Source organism: Carex rostrata, chromosome 1 (genome assembly GCF_964058835.1).
Source record: "Carex rostrata chromosome 1, lpCarRost1.2, whole genome shotgun sequence".
Lineage (NCBI taxonomy): Eukaryota > Viridiplantae > Streptophyta > Magnoliopsida > Poales > Cyperaceae > Carex > Carex rostrata.
Window position 1 is genome coordinate 1,025,500 of NC_135918.1, and position 21,456 is coordinate 1,046,955.

The window sequence follows — 21,456 nt, forward strand, 5'->3', positions numbered from 1 at the left end:
TAGAAATCTCACCGTAATTGATAAAACATTCTACGTTAGAGATGTGATCTTGTAGTGCACCCCATCTTAAAACATGAAGAACTTTTCAACTTTTTTTTTTGTCAGAGACTGTTTGTTAGAATGATATTTTAATGTCCATCCAAATTGTTTCTAAAATTTTACACAAGTTCTAAAGTTAATTTTAAAAATTACTTTGATTATTTGTAAAAAAAACTGCAAAACACGCACCATACTATTATATCCACTCAATTTTTTGTGTATTAGCGCACTTTTTTTTTTTCTAATTTTTCTTTTTAAACAAGTGTTTCAAAAAAGTAACCGCCGTAGCCTAACTGTATAAATGTCCGTGTACCTATAATCACTTGTTACAACACTTTTACAGTTTTAAACTAGCAACGCCATTCTGACATCTATCCCCAATACTGAAAGGAAAAAAAGGTTTTCCTATGTTATAACAACAAACAAACAATATATGGAGAGATCCAACTACAAGAATCAAAATTTTAGACTGTCTCAAGGATGTCAAAACTTGTTGTAGGCACGGCTGAGGATGTAGACTTCAGAACTGTCACAAGATGTTAAAATTTGTTGTACGCACAGTCAAGTGCACTAAAATACCTCGGATATAACCGTATAACATTAGTTTTATCTTTTCATGTCCATTTTGGTAATATATTTACCAATCATCCTTTTGTTACTGCTATTGTTTGCATCCCGCATGCATCTCTGCAACCAACGACCCAAAAGATCCTTACTGACAAAAGACAGTTCAAAGACTGTTTTAGCTCTCTGTCTCAGTTTGAGGAGCAGATTTGGAAGCCTTTTGACTAACAAATTGACCTTTGACTCTTGGCCGCTGCTCCGCTAACTTCTTTCTGTTGTAGTATCTTACCTGAAAGGATGATTTTGTAATGTTGCAATCTGTAATAAATATGATGATAGAGCACAAAAAAGTCTTAATTCAATCACAATGTATGAGCATAAATCAAACATCAAATAGCTTCTACATAAGGCAGAAAAGGAACGGTTGATCCTCTCCAATTGATCACTGGATGGTCCCACCAGATCTGCGTTGTCCATTTCAGATCGGTTTGTCAAGACCAAAGCTGACCATATAACTGCCCCCCTACCTATTCGTTCAATGTTTTTAATGGTAAAAATTCAGACACAATTGGGACCGACTGATATGAAATGAAATACTCATATCTGGTAGAGCTCCATTTCAATCAGTTACAAGACAATCCCAAATAAATCCCTATTATAACCCATTGCTTAGCACAAAGCATTATCAAAACCTAGTTTTAATGAAATAACAAAATGTCCTTAATTCAAATAAACCAATCTTATGTTTTATTATCAAGGATCTGGATCAAAAGAGAATATGTATAATTGATGGGAGCCATTTTTGACAACTTCAACCAATGGAACCACTCACCCTCATTTTTAAAGTGAAAAGGCCACAATATTAACAAAATTCAACTAACAGTATGTGCTGGTTAATTTCTAAGAGGAGGGTTCAAATGCACCCTATTCTTTTTCTCCGTTTTCAAAGTCCTATTAGTCAATCCGAACCGTTAGATGTGATTTATATATTAAGATGTGCTTGGAGACCAAATTTTACATTTTTTGGAATTTTTTTACTATTTATTAAGCCACTTTGAAAATCGCTGATCCAATGGTCCAAAAAATGTAAAACCAGCGATTTTCAAAGTGGCTTAATAAATAGTAAAAAAATTCCAAAAAATGTAAAATTTTGTCTTCATGCACATCTTAATATATCGATCGCATCTAACGGTTCGGATTGACTATTCAGACTTTGAAAACAGAGAAAAAAAATTTAAAAGATAGGGTGCATTTGAGTGCACAAAAATTTGAGTGCATTTGAACCCTCCTCAATTTCTAAATAAGGTAGGTACTTGGCAAGTGAAAAGGGACTTCTCTGTAAATTACTCCAAATTTTTTACATACCTTTTTCTCAAAGCATCTATCTTTCCTCTTCAACCTAAACTTGATCAAGGCCGCCTCACGGCGGGACCGGTCACCAGTATGTGCCGCACTTTCATTTCCACTTTCTAGATTTCCATTTCCACTTGTATTTCCATTTCCTGTTTCACCACTCCCGCTTGCTATGGCTACATCCTGACTACAACTTCCTCTCTGAATCACCAAATACAACTCTCTAGACTCTTCCTTTTCTACCTCTGGTCCAACCTCTGCAGCATTGTTGCACTTTGAATGATTGGAATCATCACAGGTGATCTGAGTTGTCAAGTTGTCAGGTGGTGGATAAGGAGGGTAGTATATGGGATGTAGAATGGTTGTATAACTATATGGAACTATTTGGACGGGGAAATGTACAGGTATGAACCCTAATTGTGGGGCAACTGATTGGTGATTTATGGCATCATCTTCTTTGGATGGGAGAGAAGTGCTTGTTTTTAGGTCACCTTTGAAAAACTCACAGTTCCTGAACTGGAGAGATGAAGAGGACAGATTATCATTCAAATTTTGATTCTTCTTTTCACCATACCTGTTAATAACATGATTTTAGCAATTGAACATTGCAATTAACTACATGCACAGTATGTATAAATGTGGTGCAACTTCTAACAAAAGGTGCAAAAAAAAGGGCATGTAGAGCTTTGAGTAGTAGTGTTGTGGGATAGCTGTCAAAGCATCACAATAGAAAGCTTTTCCATTTTTAGTCAATACTTGGTCACTTTGTACTATCCAGTGTGACACCATGGCAATAAATAGTCTTAATTCCTGGTTAAAATAAGGTTTTATTACTTACTGGACCAAAATCAAGCACCAAAAATAACAGAGAATAATCAGTACAGAGAAGCTGATGATTTTCCCTACCTGTACCAAACTAGTTTTTATTAAGAATATTGAACTGGCCTTGACCAGCAATTGGATCTACAACAACAAATAGCATATAATGGCTGTCACTGACATTATAATAGTTGCTGCCTAATACGGCAGGTTCTATATTTTTTGACCTACCAGAAAGAAAAAAAAATATCAAAATATTCATAATGGCAGGTGAGGATACCAGTACCATTTCTATTATTGGTTAAGAAAAAAGGTCGGAAGCTTTAAAAAATTCTACAAGAACCTCAATGGTATACCTTGAAAAAGCAGACGATTCAGAATGATTAAGTACGTCTCTTGTTTTAGGTTTGAAGCAACCTTCTAGAGATTTGGTGTTAACTACAGAATCCTCTTGAGTTGCATCCTTCTGTGATTCAGAAATGTTACAATTTTCTTCATTTGTAGGGTCAGATAGATCTAACGGTTCTTTATCTGGTGGAATCGTGTTGAAGATGTTAGCTTCAGTAGTTGTGCCAGTTCTGCCAGTTCTCTCTGTAAAATATATAAGGAGAATTTATAATGTCTAGGAAAATAATCACTTCTGCTAGGTCTATGGATTGGGTTTATATAATATCTAACTACACTCAAATCAATCCAGCTGAATACTGTTTGGGTCAAACCAGTTTATACAATGGAGACAATAGCATTCAGGCCAGTACCAACTGGTAATAGTCCAATCTGACAATATGACTGCATGGTATGAGCAGGTGATGAACTGTGTGACATTTAGCAAACACACAAGTAAATTTAGAAGAGAACCTCTATCTAGTGCACTGCCATCATTTGCTATGGCATTTGATCTGACTGGTACGGCACCAGCGTGTGCATCTTGTTCTTGCATCTCTTTGGAAGAACTAGCACCTTCAGCTGATGGGGTCTCTGTAAAGTTTTGCGCACTTTCTATCTCCATCTCCTCTTTAGCACCTGAGCTCTGCCGATGTATCAAAATTAAGACAAATGAAAATATAATTATCTCAATTACAACAAAGAATGTAACACGACCACTCTCAAATCATTTCTTTCCAGTTCCTACAAAAACTCTTAAAAATATAAATTGTTGGAAACCGGTTCATCTGTTAAAGATGATAACAGAGTAGTAGAGACACAAGTAAAATTAAGAGAACATTTTTCATGAACAAACACTGCTCAAAATAATGATAAAAAACGAACTAAATGTTATCTCGAAATTTTGTGCATGTTTCTACTTCGATTGTTTGCCTAGAAGTGAGTATGCATCATTATATCTGCTTGATGTCAAAATTTGTAGAATTTTAATCACCAAGATATTTGGATCTTCAAGTTAAGTCATTATCCATACTATCTATAGAAATGCAGTGCTCCCACATATTAAAACTCCAAAAATTGCAGGCAATTTAAAATTAGTTTGGATATTAGGCATAGGAACATGAGTACAACAAATAAAAAAATAGGGATAATCAGAACTTACATATAATTGTTTAGAACAAGGACCAAGAATGAATTAATTTTGTATATTGAAAGAAAAGCAGTCCATTCATATAAAAGTTAAATGAAGTTGTTAACAAAAATCAAGCAAAAACGACCATTTCACTCTGTTGCTTTGCACTCGAGTAAAGCATGGTAAGGAGCAAGCCTAATGGACTGTGCCTACCTGACCAATAAAAGAACAATGGACACTAATTTCGTCTCGCCTTTGTGCTTAAGTGCACCTGGCGTGTGCTTCTAACTGCACTTGGTATTTTTAGAAAAAGATCAGTAAATCAGTAACTTACTTGAACCTCATTAGCCCCATCACTGAACTCTGCATCTCCAATGTTTGCACTTATCCTATTGCTAGCCACATTGTAATTGTGATCTGATGCATTTGCTTGGCTGTTCAACTGCATCAGATTCCGTAATAAGTGCAAAGTGTAAAACAGTGCCACTGAATTCAACACCTTACTAGCCTTCTCTATTGTGCCAAAACTTCCCCTGAAACTACCTTCTTTTACTTGGTATTTGACTAATTGCACAGCTGAGGTTAAATTGAGGGAATGCATAAAAGAATATAATTTTTCTAAAACTTTATGTGCAATTGAGAACTCATTTTCATGGTCAGCCAGACAGCAAGAAAACCAGTACAACCTATCTCAGTCTGAACTGACAAGAAAATTGAATGTAAAAAAGAAAAAAGAAAAAAAGAGGAACATATTTTCTAAGAGGAGAAATACATACACAATGCCTCCTCCATACATGTTGCCATAGGTTCCTTAGTTCATTCTTTCTCACCGGCTTCACTAAAAAATCAGCTGCTCCTTTGAGCATGCATTTCAGCACCACCCCAATAGAATCTTGTGATGACATCACTACACAAAGTATCAAATAAATTTAATCTGATAAATTTTCCAATTACACAATCTAGTTTGTATAAAGCACTAGCTTGATTTAATCCTGACGATAATAATAACAAGAAGTCAAACTCCTCCAAAGAGAAAAGGCCAACAAAATACTGTTTTGTATTTCCTCATTATAGTATTGCATTCTGATTCCAACAATAAGCCAAACGAAAATTGGAAGACCTAATTCCACTTGAAACTAGGACTCTTATTTCAGTTTGCTTGGTTGTGGAGTAAAGTTAATGAAGATTAAATTGCTTACTCCATCTTACTCCTCAAAATTTATACCTCATTTGGTAGCTTAATTTGTGGATTAAAATAGTCCTATGAAGGAGTAAGTTGTTGGGAAATGAACCCATGTCTATGATAATGGGCCCCACATATGGAGTAAGCGTGGAGTAAGTTAATCCACCTAGAGAGGTGGAGTAACTTACTCCGGATTAACTCACCTCTTACTCCATCTTATTCCTATTTTACTCCTCGTTTGGCCTCCTTAAACGCAGAGTAAGGATTTACTCCACCTCTTACTCCACAACCAAACATGACCCAAGATAGAATATTTCAACAGTATCAAATACACTTGGTATATGAATTTTTTTTTTTCTGGAGTTCAATTGGTAAGTTAACTTACTTATAACAGGTATATTTTTGCATTCTTCAGAAGATATGACTTTCGTCAGAAGCCCAATTCCAGAGAGAGATGGCATAACCACCTCAGTCAACACCAGATCAAATGCAAATCGCCTCTCTTGCATAATCTCCCAAGCCTTAAGCCCATCCGCCACTCCCACAACTATAAAAATCCGAACTTCATCAACACGAACTGGATCAATCCAGTGGGGATGAACTTGGACGAAGAAGGAAAGCTGAACTTACCATGATAATTGCACTTACGGAGAAGCGCCGTGACCACTTGCCTCGTGGAATCATCATGCTCGACCAAGAGCACTCGTAGAGATCTCCTAGGAAGAATCTGGTCCCAGCATATGCGCTGGCGCTTGTGACCCGCCACTGTGCCAGAGCCACCACCTCCGCCGCCGTCATCCGTGGCTTCTTCGCCCGTTTCTCGGGTTCCTTGCTCCATCGGATAAAAGAGTGAAAAGGAGGGGAAAGAATTTAACTAAGGTTTGATTTTAGAATTTAGAGGGTTGATTTTGGTAGTTACGCGTAAAGGGCAAGAGAGAGAGAGGGACAGAGGGAGAGGAAGGGGATGATCCGTGGCCACGTGTAGCCGGATGAAAATATCTTTCTTAGCTCGCCATGTCAGCGGGGATATGAGATAAAAAAAAAATATCCAGTTTGTATGGCAATTCCATTTGATCATAGTCCCGTAACAATTTTAAATATAAACCGTTGGATGTAAAAACAGCGACCTGGCGTCATCCTACGAGCTATGACTTCTGGGAAGAATTTCTGCCGCTCTTCAAATGGAAGGATAGGAGCTGTGACTCATCATCAGATCAGGCGTAGTCGCGTAGGAGTGAGGGGGGTGTCCGATGGGCATCGGACCAAATAGGGTTCGATGAGGGGTTTAAACCGTCGGATCTGCTTTAAGATTCGCACTCGCAATTTCGCGTCTGCTTTAAAATCCGTACACACGAATCCTAAAGCAGATCCGACGGTTTAAACCCCTCATCGAACCCTATTTGTGTCCGATGCCCATCGGAAACCCCCCTCTCCCGTCGCGTAGACACTAAGGTGAGGATTGGATTTGACTGATCGCGGAGCATGCAACGAAATACTCCGGTACTAACGATTAGTGAGGAAGAAGCATATTTGTCAATTGTCAGCGAAACAGGGACTGTGTAGTTAATGTGACATTGGAGCAGGAGGAGTCGTTATTCTGCGGTTGAGCCGGAGAAAAAAATGGGATGGATGGCCCACATGGATGGTTCAGGAATCAGGAGCCACTCTTTCATTGGTTCTCATTTATTATACAAATTATTTATATTAAGTTATTAACATATGTTGTAATGTTGTTGAATGTTGAGTGGTGAATGGGTGAATCCGTGAATGGGTGAGGAGAATAACGAAGTTCTGTAGTAGATTCTTCTTGTACATCTTACCATATGTCAGGACACTGACATGTAATCTGTTACATAAATAATGCGGATTCAGGCTGTTGTGACTCGCAACACGGATGGTATGTATGGTATGGATGGTCCTCCTGCCTTTAACTAAGGATGAGCACAGCCGCACAGGCATTGAAACAGGGTCATTCGGCGATGCTGGAGATTTTTTTTTTTCTTTCATGAATCGCATCTTCGCACCACACCAGCTCCTCTAATTCAAAATTTTTATACTCATTTCTAAAATATATTTTAGTAAAAAATACTGTATCTAAGATACTTGTGTCTTCTTTTTTACAATTGGGGTCTAATTTTCAAAGAATGGTTAAATGCTTATATTTTTTTTTCTACGTTATGTATTTATTTTCAAAATTTAATAGTTTACAAATTAAAAAATTAAATATCAAAATAAAACCGTTATATATGATTTATATAATTTTTATGCACATATAAAATACTATGGCAATTTAATTTACTTGTAAAAATACATTGATGTGGATGATTTCTGAAAGTTAAATTTCCAGCTTATTGATTTAATATTTATATAAAAATAAAATGAAAAATATTATGTTGGTGTAGAAATAACGATAAAGATCGTATTTAACAGCTTTTTTTTACATATAAGTTTTAAAATTTAAAAGTAAAGATATAATGGAGCCATAAAAAATAAAATTACTTGAACTCTCAATTTTCAAAGCAATTAAATATCGGGGTCATCTCGTCAGCACTATTTATTGATCGATTTTATTATACTTTACAAAATTAAGGATGTATGTTGTCTCTATGTCAATATTTTATGATAATAATAATTATTATTACAAGAAACACAGATATATTGTATATAAAGTAATAATATTTTATGATAATAATAGTTTTTAACCATTGTTGTTGTAAATAACGGTATGTGTTCGTCAGACGGACAAAATACTGCTAAACAATTAATTAAGAATTATAAAAAATAATTAACTGATTATAAAAAAAATACATAACAGTTTAATCACCATCAACGATTAACCGATTAATCAATCGGCTTAAACAGATGTTTTTACAACAATGTTTCTAAGAGCTTTGATTTAGTGCGAGCCACGAGGTACGAGCTGTAATATAGCTTTGACCGACGCTGCCGCGCTGCTTGTTGCATCATGAATCAGGTTAAAAGGGAAAGGCAACAACTTTTCTTTTTCTGTTGCACGATTTGAAAACAAGGATACAGAGCCTCCTCCTCGCCAAATCCCTCGTCAGTTGCACGATTGACCGAAATATTATTTTTTACCATCTTAAAAAAATGAACTAAATAATTGTTATAAATCAAATTTATGTGAAAAAATGAACTAAATAATTCTAATTTTCAATACTAATCCTCAATTTATTACTCTACTACTTTATTATTATTGACATTTATTATCTCATTTATTATCGTAATGGTTTTTCATGTATAATTTTAGGGATCGACTAACTATCCCCTAGTCAATTTTCCCTATTCATCCCCCAGTCAATAACTACTTGTGGGAACCATTAACTAACTGTACTTCATTAATTACTTGGGGGACCACTTAATATTTGATATATTTTATAACTGACGCGTTCAAGTATGAATACCTATGCGCGTAAGTGTTAATATATAATATATCAAGTATTCATACCTAAGATACCAAGTATTTAAAAAAAAAAACTGGACACATCATACACACATCTAAAAAAATTCTGCACCATTCAGATATTTGATTTTCTACCTATCTAAAAAAATAGTAAAAAATTTCCAAAAAATATAAAACTTAGTCTCCAAACATATATTAATATGGAGAACAAGATGAACTGTTCGGATCGACCGTTAAGATTTTGAAAACTCGAATATTGAGCCGTAGCACCGTAGCCCTCTATGCTATCCATAGCAACCAAGCCTTACTCATATATATATATATAGAGGTGGGCTACGGTGAGTTGCGAAGTAAAACGCGTTTCTACTTCACGCCGTATTTTTATTTTGAAAGTCCAAACGACCGATCCGAACCGTTAGATGTTTAATCCATATTGAAATGTGCTTGGAGACCAAATTTTACATTTTTTGGAATTTTTTTACTATTTATTAAGCATTTTTGAAAATTGCTGTTTTGCTGTAAACAGTAAAATTTTCTGGACCATCAGATCAGCGACTTTCAAAATTTCTTAATAAATAGTAAAAAAATTCCAAAAAATGTAAAATTTGGTCTCCAAGCACATTTCAATACAGAGAACAAGATGAACGGTTCGGATCGACGTTTTGAACTTAAAAATCGCAAAATATGAGCGTGAAGTAAAATAGTCGCTTTACTTCGCAACTCACCGTAGCCCACCTCTATATATATATATATATATATACGGTAGCATTTCAGCCGGAGGTGCTGCCGGGGCTTTTTTTATTTTCTGATGTCCAAACAACAAATCCAAACCGTTAGATGTTTAATCTATATTATAATCTACTTGGAGACCAAATTTTACATTTTTTGGAATTTTTTTACTATTTATTAAGCTGGTTTGAAAACCGCTAATTTCAATGCTGCAGAAATTTACTGAAATCAGTGGATGTATACTTAAGCTATCTCAAGTTTTTCATTTGGTCATACGTACATGTGGATCCGTATGTAAAGTACTGTAGTCGTGCAATCGGTTCGTATCCAGATATTGCATATCATATATACATAAATATTTTTATAATATATACTGTTCGATACAGATAATTAAAATTTTAAATTGTATATGTATTCGTACGGATATTTGAATATTTATATCTAATTTTTAAATATGAATTCAGAGATGATTTTTCTTGGATTAAATCTTACTCGCTATGAGATTCAGGCTAGCACAAGAGGCAGTATTACTGAGCTTTGAGATTCGTGTCCAATTTAAAAGAACGGTCCAAATCCATAAATTGTAAAAGATTCTCTTTTGAGAGAAACATAGAGGATGTGAATTCGAACTCCGTTTTTCTGGAATCCGAATCCTCTCAGGTATTGCAGAGGATGACCTCACTTTACGGTCTGAGATTAAATCTCAACCGGCTTGGATTCAGGTCACCATAGGCCCATAGGGCCATAGGGGCTGTATTTTTGGCTTTGAGATTCCTGCCAAGTTTGAAAAGAACGATCCACATTTAGTAATTGTAAAAAATTCCCTTATCTGGTATTGGAGAGGATGTGAATTCGTTTTTGTGGCCCTCATGTCACAGAAAATCCAAACGAGAGAACTCTCTTTCGATTCCTTATTTCCTTACCGAGCGAACGCCTCCAAGTCTCCAACCTACACGACCAACGAACCCATTCCCTGTCGTCTCTATCTTTAGAGATCTCGGCTTGATCTCAATTTTCGAAAATGGGGGTGCCTCGAACAATGGAGAATCTCACGGCGAGAGCGAGCCTCTTGCGAGAGTCTCTCCTGAAAAGTAAAGTTAACACAGAGAGCATGGTCGACATCCTCGGCTCCTTTGACCACCGCCTCTCGGCTCTGGAGGCCGCCATGCGGCCCACTCAGGTGTGCCTCCCTCTCCCTTTGATCCGATTTGATGGTCGAACTTGCTTAGATTTTTATTTTTTGAATTTTTGAAATTTACTTGTAGCTGAGAACGCATGCGATAAGAATGGCGCACGAGAACATTGATCGGACGCTCAAGGCTTCTGATGTCATCCTGTTGCAATTTGATATTGCTCGCCAGGTTCGCTGTTCAATGTTCATTGATATATATATATATATATATATATATATATAGTAAAGCTAGGGTGTGACATGCTCACCAATAAAGTTTGGTGAGCATAACTCCAAATGTATATCGGATCGACGTTAAATGCCGAATCCAAACCGTTGAAATCCATGTACTTCATGAGTGATGCACATACATGCAAAATTTTGAAAGTTTCGAGTTTATTTGCTACACGGTCAAGTGGTCAAAGAAATGAACATTTTATAAGTTAATTTATAAGCTATTTTATATATTCAATTTTTATTATTTCTTTGACCACTTGACCGTGTAGCAAATAAATTCGAAACTTTCAAAATTTTGCATGTATATACATCACTCATGAAGTACATGGATTTCAACGGTTTGGATTCGGCATTTGACGTCGATCCGATATACTTTTGGAGTTATGCTCACCAAACTTTATTGGTGAGCATGTCACACCCTAGCTTTACTCTATATATATATATATATATATATATATATTATGTTTATCCGTTTTTGTTATATAAAATGTTGTGGGGTTGTACTGTTGTAGTACAGAAAAATGTAATATCGTAATTGGAGAATTAATTGTTGTCATTTCACCTACGCTTTGAGAGTCGAATTGACTTTTGGAACTCCTAGTTTTGGCCTGTTTCAGGACACCTTACATTGTTTTCTTATGTTGATAACAACCATGTTTTTTTTTTTTTTTAATTGTTTACATCGAATTTTCATTTTAAAAAGAATGTTGTGATGACAAACTAATAAGTCTGAAAAAAGTGATAGTTGTATGGTTATTTTTATGTAGTTAACCATCAAAATTTTAGGAAACATTCCTATCTTTTATGCCAATGCATCCAGTGGCGTAGCCAGGATTTTCATGAGGGGTAGGCAAAATAAATTATTATTAAACTATAAAATATTATTAAATAATTTTCATTGGAAGAGGAATCGGTAATTGACCATGAATCAAAATTGAGAAAATAGTAGGAATCAATCAAATCAGATCAAAAACTCGATTTTTTTGAAAAATTATTAAGATAAAAAATTAATCTAAAGTATTGAAGTATTAAATTTTACTTTGAAGCATAGTTTACAAGACTCTTCTATAAAATTCAGCCCTTTTTGAATAGTTAAACCTAATAAAATAATTTAATTCATTACATTAAATTTCAGTATATTATTTTGTAAAACATTTTAGTCTATTCCTTTGAAAAAAAAATAACAGGTTTATTGTGGTCCCACTATCATACCATTCTTAATCACCTTCCTCTTGTCGTTATACTTCGAAATAGATTGATGAAAGACTACCAAATTTGTAACAACTCGGCCAATTTCACTGATCGAGGGCTTTGACTCGGTCAAAAGTAGGCAAAACTCAAATCCAGGGGTAGGAGATCCAAACCAATTATATACGAACTTGGTACTGTATTCCAAAATCCAGGGGTAGTGCCTATCCCTAGATGTAGCTAGCTCCACCACTGAAGGCATCTATTTTGTCTTATCTTTTTACTTACTGAAGAACTGACTAATCTGTTTTATTTAGGCTGAGGCTACAATATTGAGGGGACCCCATGAGGATTTAGAGAGCTACTTAGAGGCAGTGGATTTGCTGAAAGGCATTGTTAAATTTTTCACTTCAAAAAAAAATTTTAAGAGCAGTGATGCGGTTCTAACCAATGTACATAATCTACTGGCTAAATCTGTCTCCAAGTTAGAGGAGGAATTCCGGCAACTCATGACCACTTACAGGTGACTGAGGTTTGATACATGAATTTGATATATAGTAAATGAGTTTCCACATAGAAACAATGTAGTTAATTGTTACTTAAATGCTAAATAATATCAATTATTGTAAAATTGACCACAGAAGGTGGTGAATTATTTTACATATGACCACCTAGTGCAGTTATATTTCAGAATTAAGTGACTTGCATGAATTGCAAATGTGGAAATATACTTCAATCGGAAAATAGTTCAGTTCACTAAATGTGAAGGATTTCTGTAATTATTAGTTTCTGTAAGAATCAATTGCAACTTGATTTTTCTTTTATTTTGTTTCCCCTCCCTTGTTGCTCTTTGTAACTTAATAGGGGCCATCACAGAGTTCAATTGTTGCTTAAACATGAAGATATGTCAAAAAGATAAAAATAAAAGCAAATGCATACCAAAATCTGGTGTGAAGTCATTTCACAAGTGAACCTCTTGGAAAGATTGCTTTATTCAATTCCTTGCTTCAACTTTACTGATTTATGATTTATCTTTTCTCATTTTATTATTTTGCAGCAAACCAATAGAGCCTGATAGGCTCTTTGACTGCCTTCCAAAATCACTCAGGCCATCTAGTGGCGGCGAAGAGAACATAAACAACTCAAAACACGAAAACCAGGCAAAAAGTCTAGAGGCTGCTGTTTACAAACCACCCGCATTAATCCCACCAAGGGTTTTGCCGTTACTACATGACCTGGCACAACAGCTTGTGCAAGCTGGACACCAGCAACAATGCTTCAAAATTTACAGGTTGGAGCAAGCAAAACATGATCAGACACCTCTGACCTGACTTACCCCACTTTTATTTGGCAACTTCCGAACCAGGTTTTGGTTTCAAGATTTGCTGATGTGCGATACATGATAATGGGGTTAGAAATCAGAATCAAACCTACAACTAAACAGATATGGAAAGTTCCTTTAGAAAATCTCATAATAGGACTGAAAGGTTCCCGATCCTTTTGACTAAAATTACATTAAACTATTAATGGTATTAGAATTGGTAAATATTGTTTTAGGTTATGTTCAAATTACTCTATTGTTTGCTGACAATTATAATTTGTTCGGATGGTGATATGAATTATGAAGTACAATCTTGAAACCTATGAAATTACAAGGACTAACCTGCAGAACCCCCCAAATTATGTGACGAAATATGCCTTAGTACTCTCTGAAGTTTTTGTTTTTAATTCAGAGAATGCCGTAGCTCTGCACTAGAGTCAAGCTTACGGAAGCTTGGAGTGGAAAAGCTTAGTAAAGAAGATGTACAAAAGATGCAATGGGAAACACTCGAGGCCAAGATTGCCAATTGGATCCACTTCATGCGCATTGCCGTACAAATTTATCTCTAGCTCTTTTGCGAGCAGTACTTTGATTATTTCTGTTTAGACTCCAAATCAGAGAAGCATAATTAGCATGTAGGATGCAAAAGTGCTTGTATAGTAATAGTTCCCCATCTCAATTTACTATTATTATATGGGTCACTTGTTTAAGGTGTGTTGATTCAGAAAAAATGGGCTCATTCCAATTTTATAAACTCTAAAGCACACTATGCCATGAATTGATTGCTCAATTATCAATTATCAACCAATCAAAATGGAGACAAAATGAAACCTTTTCTCTCTCTCTCTATTCTCTCCTATCACACCTCTTTCTCTTCTCTTTCATCCAGTGGAAATGGAGGTGTGGAAAGGAGAAAGAGAAAGATGTGGGGACTAATGGAGAAGTGTGAAATAGGCTCAAATGGAGAGGGATGATCATTTTTTTTTACTGGGAAGGAAAAATAGAGTAATATGATCAAGTAAAAATAGTTTTAGTGGTTCCTATGGGATGAAGCAAAGTTGAGTGTTTTCTTCCAAAGGACAAAAAAGCAAGGTTGAGTAACCAATTCATGAAAAGAAGTATAGTTTCAAGAAATTTAGCCAAAGTATATAAGTAGCCAAGGATTGCAGTACCAATTCGGCCACTGTTTTGTTTTCTTAAAGTTTCTTTTGGTGTTTTCGTATGTACACAATTATTTTGTCCTCCTCGTCATTACTTGTGAATACGCACCAGTCTTGCCTCCGTACAATATGCTAATACTTGGAGAGTCATTTGAGGAGTTAGCTACTTGAGATGCTGTGCCATTTGCCTTTATAAGTACATAACTGGACTGGGTTTGAGGCTAAATTGGTGAAAAGGAAAATTGAACATTGGTTAACATCAAGTAGGGTTGATTGACATGAAATTGGATTTGTCTTGATTGCACGATTGATGTAATGAAGCCAGTTCGTTACATTCTGGCATCATTTCATAAAACCCTGCAGCCAAGTACAGCTAAAATATTGGCTTACTGGTTGAAATTGCTATCCTTGCTTGAGCATATCTAAGTTCCAACAAGATCCAGGCCATATTTCTAATAGTTCTTTGTGATTATAATTTCTGTGAACCTGCTGTGAAATTGGATCCAAAATTTCTCATGTTCTATTGTACAACTGAACCGTGACTTAATATTCCAAATTAATTAAAATTTCAGCCTTAAAACAGGTTAAACTATTATTTGCTGGCGAGAAAAAGATATGTGATCAGATGTTGGATGGCATAAGCTTTCCTAAGGATCAGTGCTTTGCTGATGTTACAACTAACAGTGTAGCTACGCTTCTGAGTTTTGGTGACACAGTTGCCAGAAGCAAGAGGTCACCTGAAAAGTTGTTTGTGTTGCTTGACATGTATGAGATCATGCGCGAGCTTCACCCCGAGGTAGAAAACAAAAGCTCTCTCTCTGTCCCTCCTCCCCCTCTCTCTCTCACACACACACAGACACAGACACAGATACAGACACATATGATATACCTAAGAACAAAATTATGTTATTTGTTTGTTCAGTTTGAGACAATATTTGAAGGGAAAGCATGTGCAGAGATGAGGGACTGTGCACTGAATCTGACGAAGCGGCTGGCACAAACAGCGCAAGAGACTTTCGGTGATTTTGAGGAGCTGGTTGAGAAGGACCCATCAAAGACCACTGTACTTGATGGCACTGTCCATCCTCTCACTAGCTATGTCATCAACTACGTCAAGTTCCTCTTTGAGTACCTCTCTCTCTCTCTCTCAAATAAACATGTACATTAGTACATAGGTGATATTAACTAGATCCGGCATTGCTTCTACTATACCGCACACCATTTTTGTCCTTGGTTCATCTCATACCAGAAAGTGTGGTCCATCTCATACTAGTTAAATTCAAGTGCCAATTCCTGCCATACCATAAGCAAGACCAAATAACTAAATACAACAACAAAGCCTTTAGTTCCCAAAAAAAAGAAAAAAAAAAAAAACTACAGTAAGTGATGATGTATTTTGCACATGGAATTTAATATCTAGTATACCGTTTTGCTTACAGTAAGTGATGATGTATTAGACAATTTTTGTTTACAGTTAATCACTTATATTTCAAATTATTATTTTTTTATCCAATTAATTGTTTTTTGGTTTTACAATATCACATTATAAAAAAAGATGGTTCTACAACATTCCTATGTTATTGGGCCATATCAGGTCTCTGACATATTCCACTGTTACTGTCATATTACACTATCACTCTTTACAGAGCATAATCTAACAATTCTATCTTACATCTTTCTTTCTTTTTTTAAATTTCAAAAATTCGTAGTTACCAGTCCACCTTGAAGCAATTATTCCAGGAATTCGAGACAGGAGTTGAAAATGAATCTCAGCTAGCTATAGTGACAAATCGCATTATGCAAGCTCTTCAAAGTAATTTAGATGGAAAATCCAAGCAATACAAAGACTCAGCCTTGACATACCTGTTTCTCATGAACAACATACATTACATGGTTAGATCTGTGCGCAGGTACTGAAACCTCCCTTGCATACCTTTTTGTACTCGTTCCGTATTTGAAGCCAACTTAGGTCTCACTAAAGACTAGTTCCATTCCACATTAAATATGAAGTTAAACATAAATTAGTCCTTATTTTGTAAGACCTTGCATAGTTTCTGATGCTGTTAGCTTCAAAATCCAATTGACTATGAATTTACTTAACTTTTGAAATTAAGCTCCTCCTATCCTTCAAGTTTCTGGACACAACCTTCAAATGGATATTTAAAAATCTAAAAAAAAAACTGCCGCCCATATATGAATTTCTGTCAAATTCTCTGCAACTTAAAAGATGTAAAAGTGGACACTTCACTTGAATGTACTTTTTTGAATTTTTAGGTCAGAAGCAAAGGATATTCTTGGTGATGACTGGATTCAAAGACATAGAAGGATTGTCCAACAAAATGCGAACCAATACAAGAGAGTTGCTTGGGCTAAGGTTTTGTTATCTCTCTTTTTTATTTACTTTGTAGAGAAGGTTTCTTTTGGTTAGTTGATGGTAATTAAGTATGCATCTATAAAGAAGATGCATCTGATTTATAATTCAATTTGCAAGAATTCTTCTGCTGTGGTCTGAATGGGTGCTTGCTTATAGGTTTGTTCATATTTTGGATACTTGATGCTGCTCTAATTTTAGACTAAGCGAACTTCACATTGTCAGTTAAAACTGTAGCCTATAAGTTTTACTAATAATCTTATTTAGAATATTCAATTTTCCATCTGCTGTCCAAATGCAGTACTGAGGTGAATTGAAGATTCTTGAATAAGATTATGGTGGTAAGAATGCAACTACCAAAACTAAAAAAAAGCTGGTTTGTCTGTAACTCTCAACATGGAAATTGGGCTTTTCAAGATTTTGAAGATCTGTTACTTGTTTCAATAGCTGTTATAGATTTAATTAAAAGTTGAAAAAGTTCTGCTTTATCTAGTAATTCGGGTACTTCACTTTTGGGCAGTGCAAGTCGTGTATTTTTACATTTGTGTAATTTGAAACTAAATGGATCTCTCTCTCTGAAACTTTTGTTGTGCAGATATTGCAAACACTTTCAGTGCAAGGTATGAGCAGTGGCTCATCTCTGGGGAATGACAGCAGCGGGGTTTCTAGAGCTATGATCAAAGAAAGGTAATCATGTTTTGACTAACAAATTCTTACCCAAACCTGCACCCACAGTTAGCTCATTATTCACAGAGATAGCTGTTTTCTTTCATCCTATATTCTAGCCATATCTTGAGGCTTGAGCTGCTGCTAGGACCTGATCCTTACATCACAACTGGACAAAACATAATATAATTTAAGAAAAGCCATAAAAAATGAAAAGGAATTTGAAGCCAGTATGACACTGTCACACTGGTGAAGAACATGATAGCATAGTTTTCTGACCTCAACTCTGAATTGTTGTTATTTCTATGAACTAGTGCCTTATAAATTTTTTCTCTAATTTATAAGGCACAATTAGAAGTTGAAAGATTGAGAATATTCTAAAAATGATGGTGGCTTTTCCGGCTTTCTTTTGCTAGGATTGGTCCCCAAAACTATTAACTTTATGACAAGTCAACTAAAATTGTAAGAAATGAAAATTACAAAAGTGCTGCTAGTTACCTGTTGAACCAGAAGTCAACTTTGTTAATCATGAGTCGAGCATGAAGGTTCCTGGACTACAAGTATAAGCTCAGTGAAATAAATTTTGGGAGTGTGACTTGTTAATGGGGCCAGTGACTGAGGTGGGTGATGATTAATGTCTTATGTTGTTCTTGTGTGACATATAATTACTGGCTTGATTAATTGGTCGTGGCATTGTTCAGGTTCAAGTCATTTAATATGCAATTTGAAGAATTGCACATAAAGCAATCTCAGTGGACAGTGCCAGATCCCGAGTTGCGGGAGTCTCTTAGACTTGCTGTTGCTGAAGTTTTGTTGCCTGCTTACAGGTCTTTTGCCAAACGCTTTGGGTAAGTAACCAAGTAGGATACCACTCTTTTTCTTTCACTAATATATTTACCAGGAGGGGTGATGTTGCTGAGAATGAATAACGGTAGCATCTTTGTACCAAAAGAGTTGACTAACAATTTTTTATGGGGCAATCGATTGGCTACAAAATTATTGATTAACCTTGGTGGGGGGAACAAAAAAAGCTGGGTTTGCATTTTCGTGTCCATTAAAAAAAGGGTCTGAACTGCATTGTGTAAAGCTCAGGTTAGGTTCAGCAACAGATCAGCATCTCACATTAGCAAATGTAATTCACGAGTAATGGATATCTGCATGATTACTCAATAAGACAGTTTAAAGTGGGTTTGAATCGGCGTGGGGTAACATTTTACAAAGATTAGAAATAGCACTAGGATGGTCATTTTCACGACTACAAACAGCACTAGGATGGTAGCTATCAGTAAATATCCCCTCTTCTGGCTAGATCAGAAAATGCAAAACAAGTACTATAAACACAGTTGAATCGGATTTTTTTTTTTTTTGTATTATACAGGCCACTAGTTGAGAATGGAAAGAATCCCCAGAAGTACATCAAATACTCCCCTGAAGAGCTTGATCGTCTTCTGGGAGAACTTTTTGAGGGGAAGCAGTACGTTGAGCCAAAGCGCTAAGGTCTTCTGTTTAATTTGATTATACCTTCATCCTGCATATATGTAAAATTTTCTTCTTGTAGGTACAATCTTTTGACAATTTAACTATACCTTCATCTTAGTTTTGCTAATTCTTGTATTTTTCTTTTTATCTTTTGATATATTCGGAATTATCTTGATTAACATTGAGATTTAATATATATATATGTTAATTTGGAAGTATGGCTTTCATGTTAGGAGTGTTTCAAATATATGCAAGTATCTCAACTCTCAAGAGCTACCCAGAGAGAGAGAGAGAGAGACATCGTCTTAATTTCAACTGTCGGTGTTCATTTTCTCTTAGTGCCTTGATTGATTTTATACCCACAGAGATAATCAGTTTTAGGCTGAACTTTTTCCCCCAAGTTTCCCATGATTAATCAACTTGGATATGCTTAGTTCCAGAGGAAGTTCAAAAACTATTGATTGATATCTTTGACACATGCATATGACCGGTTGAGGTCATAATAAGTTTTTGCTCCATATAACGACAAAAACATAGACGATCATAATTTTTTTTAGGGCTTATCGCCCTAGACATTTGTCTAGAAATGCAAATTGTAGAAATTTAAATTTATAGAGAATCTATATTTAATAAGTAAAAAAAAAAAGTTACATTATCATACGTGTCAATTATGTTCGCATATGTTTGTCAATTTTGCATAATTTTAAAATTAAACATGGTTACTTAAAAAAAACTGTACAGAATTTATATTTACTTCCAATATATCCTATCAAATGTGAATCCTGAACGGATGTAATGTTGCATATTAAGTTTGTACGAACATCCCATTTTGCGCTCTCTCATGCTAATTAGTTTTTTGGGGTTATTTTGGATTTTATATGAATGCAAAAGTTGTGGCGAGTCACTTGCGTTGTCCATATCATTCGGCCGGTCATTTCGAAAAGCATGTCCTTTGCAACCTTGTTAATGATCTGAGGTAGTTTAACAAATAAGCTATAGTTTTAGAGACAATTAGATCACAAACGACCGAGCTTTATCGCAAGTATTCATGATTGTCGAACAAATGAAGGAATATGAAAGTACCAACTTATTAATGTCAAATTGTCAATAACATATATATATATATATCAACTAATTTGGATGAATATTAAGAATTCAATTTGAATCCTAATAATGCTAACTTAAACTATAGAAATGTAACATGTTGAATCTTAAAGTGCAACCTGGTCGAGAATGTAAATTTCGAATTCAATGAGTAACGAAAATGATTTGGAAAGTGATATTAAGGATGTAGATTCATTACGATACTTTTGTTTGTAGTTGTTTAATGAGAGTAAACCAATTGAAGTGCTATTTGTTTGTATTGTTATATTTTTATAACAGAGGTGTTTAAAAGTTGAAATAAGAAAGACATATTAGTTAGACATATATTAGTGGGTCCGATAGCTTTCCAATAGCTTTGGAAAAATAAGAAATTATCAATTTGAACCTTGCTTCTTAAACCGAGCAATTGAAACATAACTATTGTTTGCGAATGAATGTGTCGATCACTATAACGAGGTTGCTGCTCCATCAAGAATTATCTTTTCAATGACACGAAAAGTTTTTTTGAGTTCTTAAAATTTCCTCTAAAACCAGTGAATACATGAGTATGGTGGTTGAAAAATGCTCCTAAAAATTTGAAAATGATCTATCATGAAATCCAAAATGATATCGCCAATGACTAAGCTAAAGATACATTAAAAGCCATAACTGATGACATTGGAGATGATTTATTTGATATTTTGGTAAATGAATCTTATGATGTTTCTCATGAAGATGATTTCTATCTTAGAGTGATTTGTTGGAATTGTGCATGTTATTAATACAACTGTTTCATCTCATAAAGAAGCAATATATGCTCTTATTTTCTAGTCTCAATTTATGAGGATAAAGCTATAACGGTGCAATTAATATGCGTGGTATGTTAATGGATTGAAAAGCTTAATCTTAAAAAAAATTCAATCGGCACATTACATACATTGCTTTGCCCATTAACTTCAATTGACACTCGTTTATGCAGCAATGCGTAATGATAATGTCACTTGATTTTTTATTTTGCTCTCTCAATCCTGCAATATTGATGGAGGTTCAACAAAGCGGTGGAATTTATTTGAAAAAATACAAGCTATGAAGGTTAAAAAAGAATTAAGTCACGCCAATTTTGAAATTAAAAAATGACACAATTAAGAACTCGGTC

The 21,456-nt window shown here is 35.1% G+C and overlaps 2 protein-coding genes across 6 annotated transcripts; one reads left to right on the forward strand and one right to left on the reverse strand.

The window, feature by feature from the left end:
• Positions 1-333: 333 nt before the first annotated feature.
• On the reverse strand, positions 334-6,481 carry LOC144551001 (two-component response regulator-like APRR9). Of its 5 annotated transcripts, none has more exons than XM_078298775.1 (8): positions 6,105-6,472; positions 5,860-6,021; positions 5,068-5,198; positions 4,626-4,733; positions 3,634-3,805; positions 3,132-3,366; positions 1,969-2,530; positions 334-892 (listed from the first exon to the last, which is right to left on the reverse strand). In XM_078298775.1, the coding sequence occupies exons 1-8, from the start codon at positions 6,310-6,312 to the stop codon at positions 782-784; spliced, it is 1,689 nt and encodes a 562-aa protein (XP_078154901.1). In that variant the 5' UTR covers positions 6,313-6,472; the 3' UTR covers positions 334-781. The 5 variants fall into 5 exon arrangements, with proteins under 5 accessions (XP_078154901.1, XP_078154925.1, XP_078154934.1 ...); XM_078298792.1 differs by having other exon boundaries at positions 783-921; positions 6,105-6,479; XM_078298784.1 differs by lacking the exon at positions 334-892 and adding an exon at positions 942-1,067 and having other exon boundaries at positions 6,105-6,481.
• Positions 6,482-10,503: 4,022 nt separating this feature from the next.
• Positions 10,504-19,432, forward strand: LOC144551028 (exocyst complex component EXO70A1-like). Its single transcript, XM_078298821.1, has 12 exons — positions 10,504-10,804; positions 10,890-10,985; positions 12,538-12,743; positions 13,278-13,511; positions 13,954-14,092; positions 15,285-15,497; positions 15,624-15,829; positions 16,411-16,611; positions 16,976-17,075; positions 17,668-17,759; positions 18,440-18,586; positions 19,117-19,432. The coding sequence occupies exons 1-12, from the start codon at positions 10,646-10,648 to the stop codon at positions 19,232-19,234; spliced, it is 1,911 nt and encodes a 636-aa protein (XP_078154947.1). The 5' UTR covers positions 10,504-10,645; the 3' UTR covers positions 19,235-19,432.
• The last annotated feature ends 2,024 nt before the right edge of the window (positions 19,433-21,456 follow it).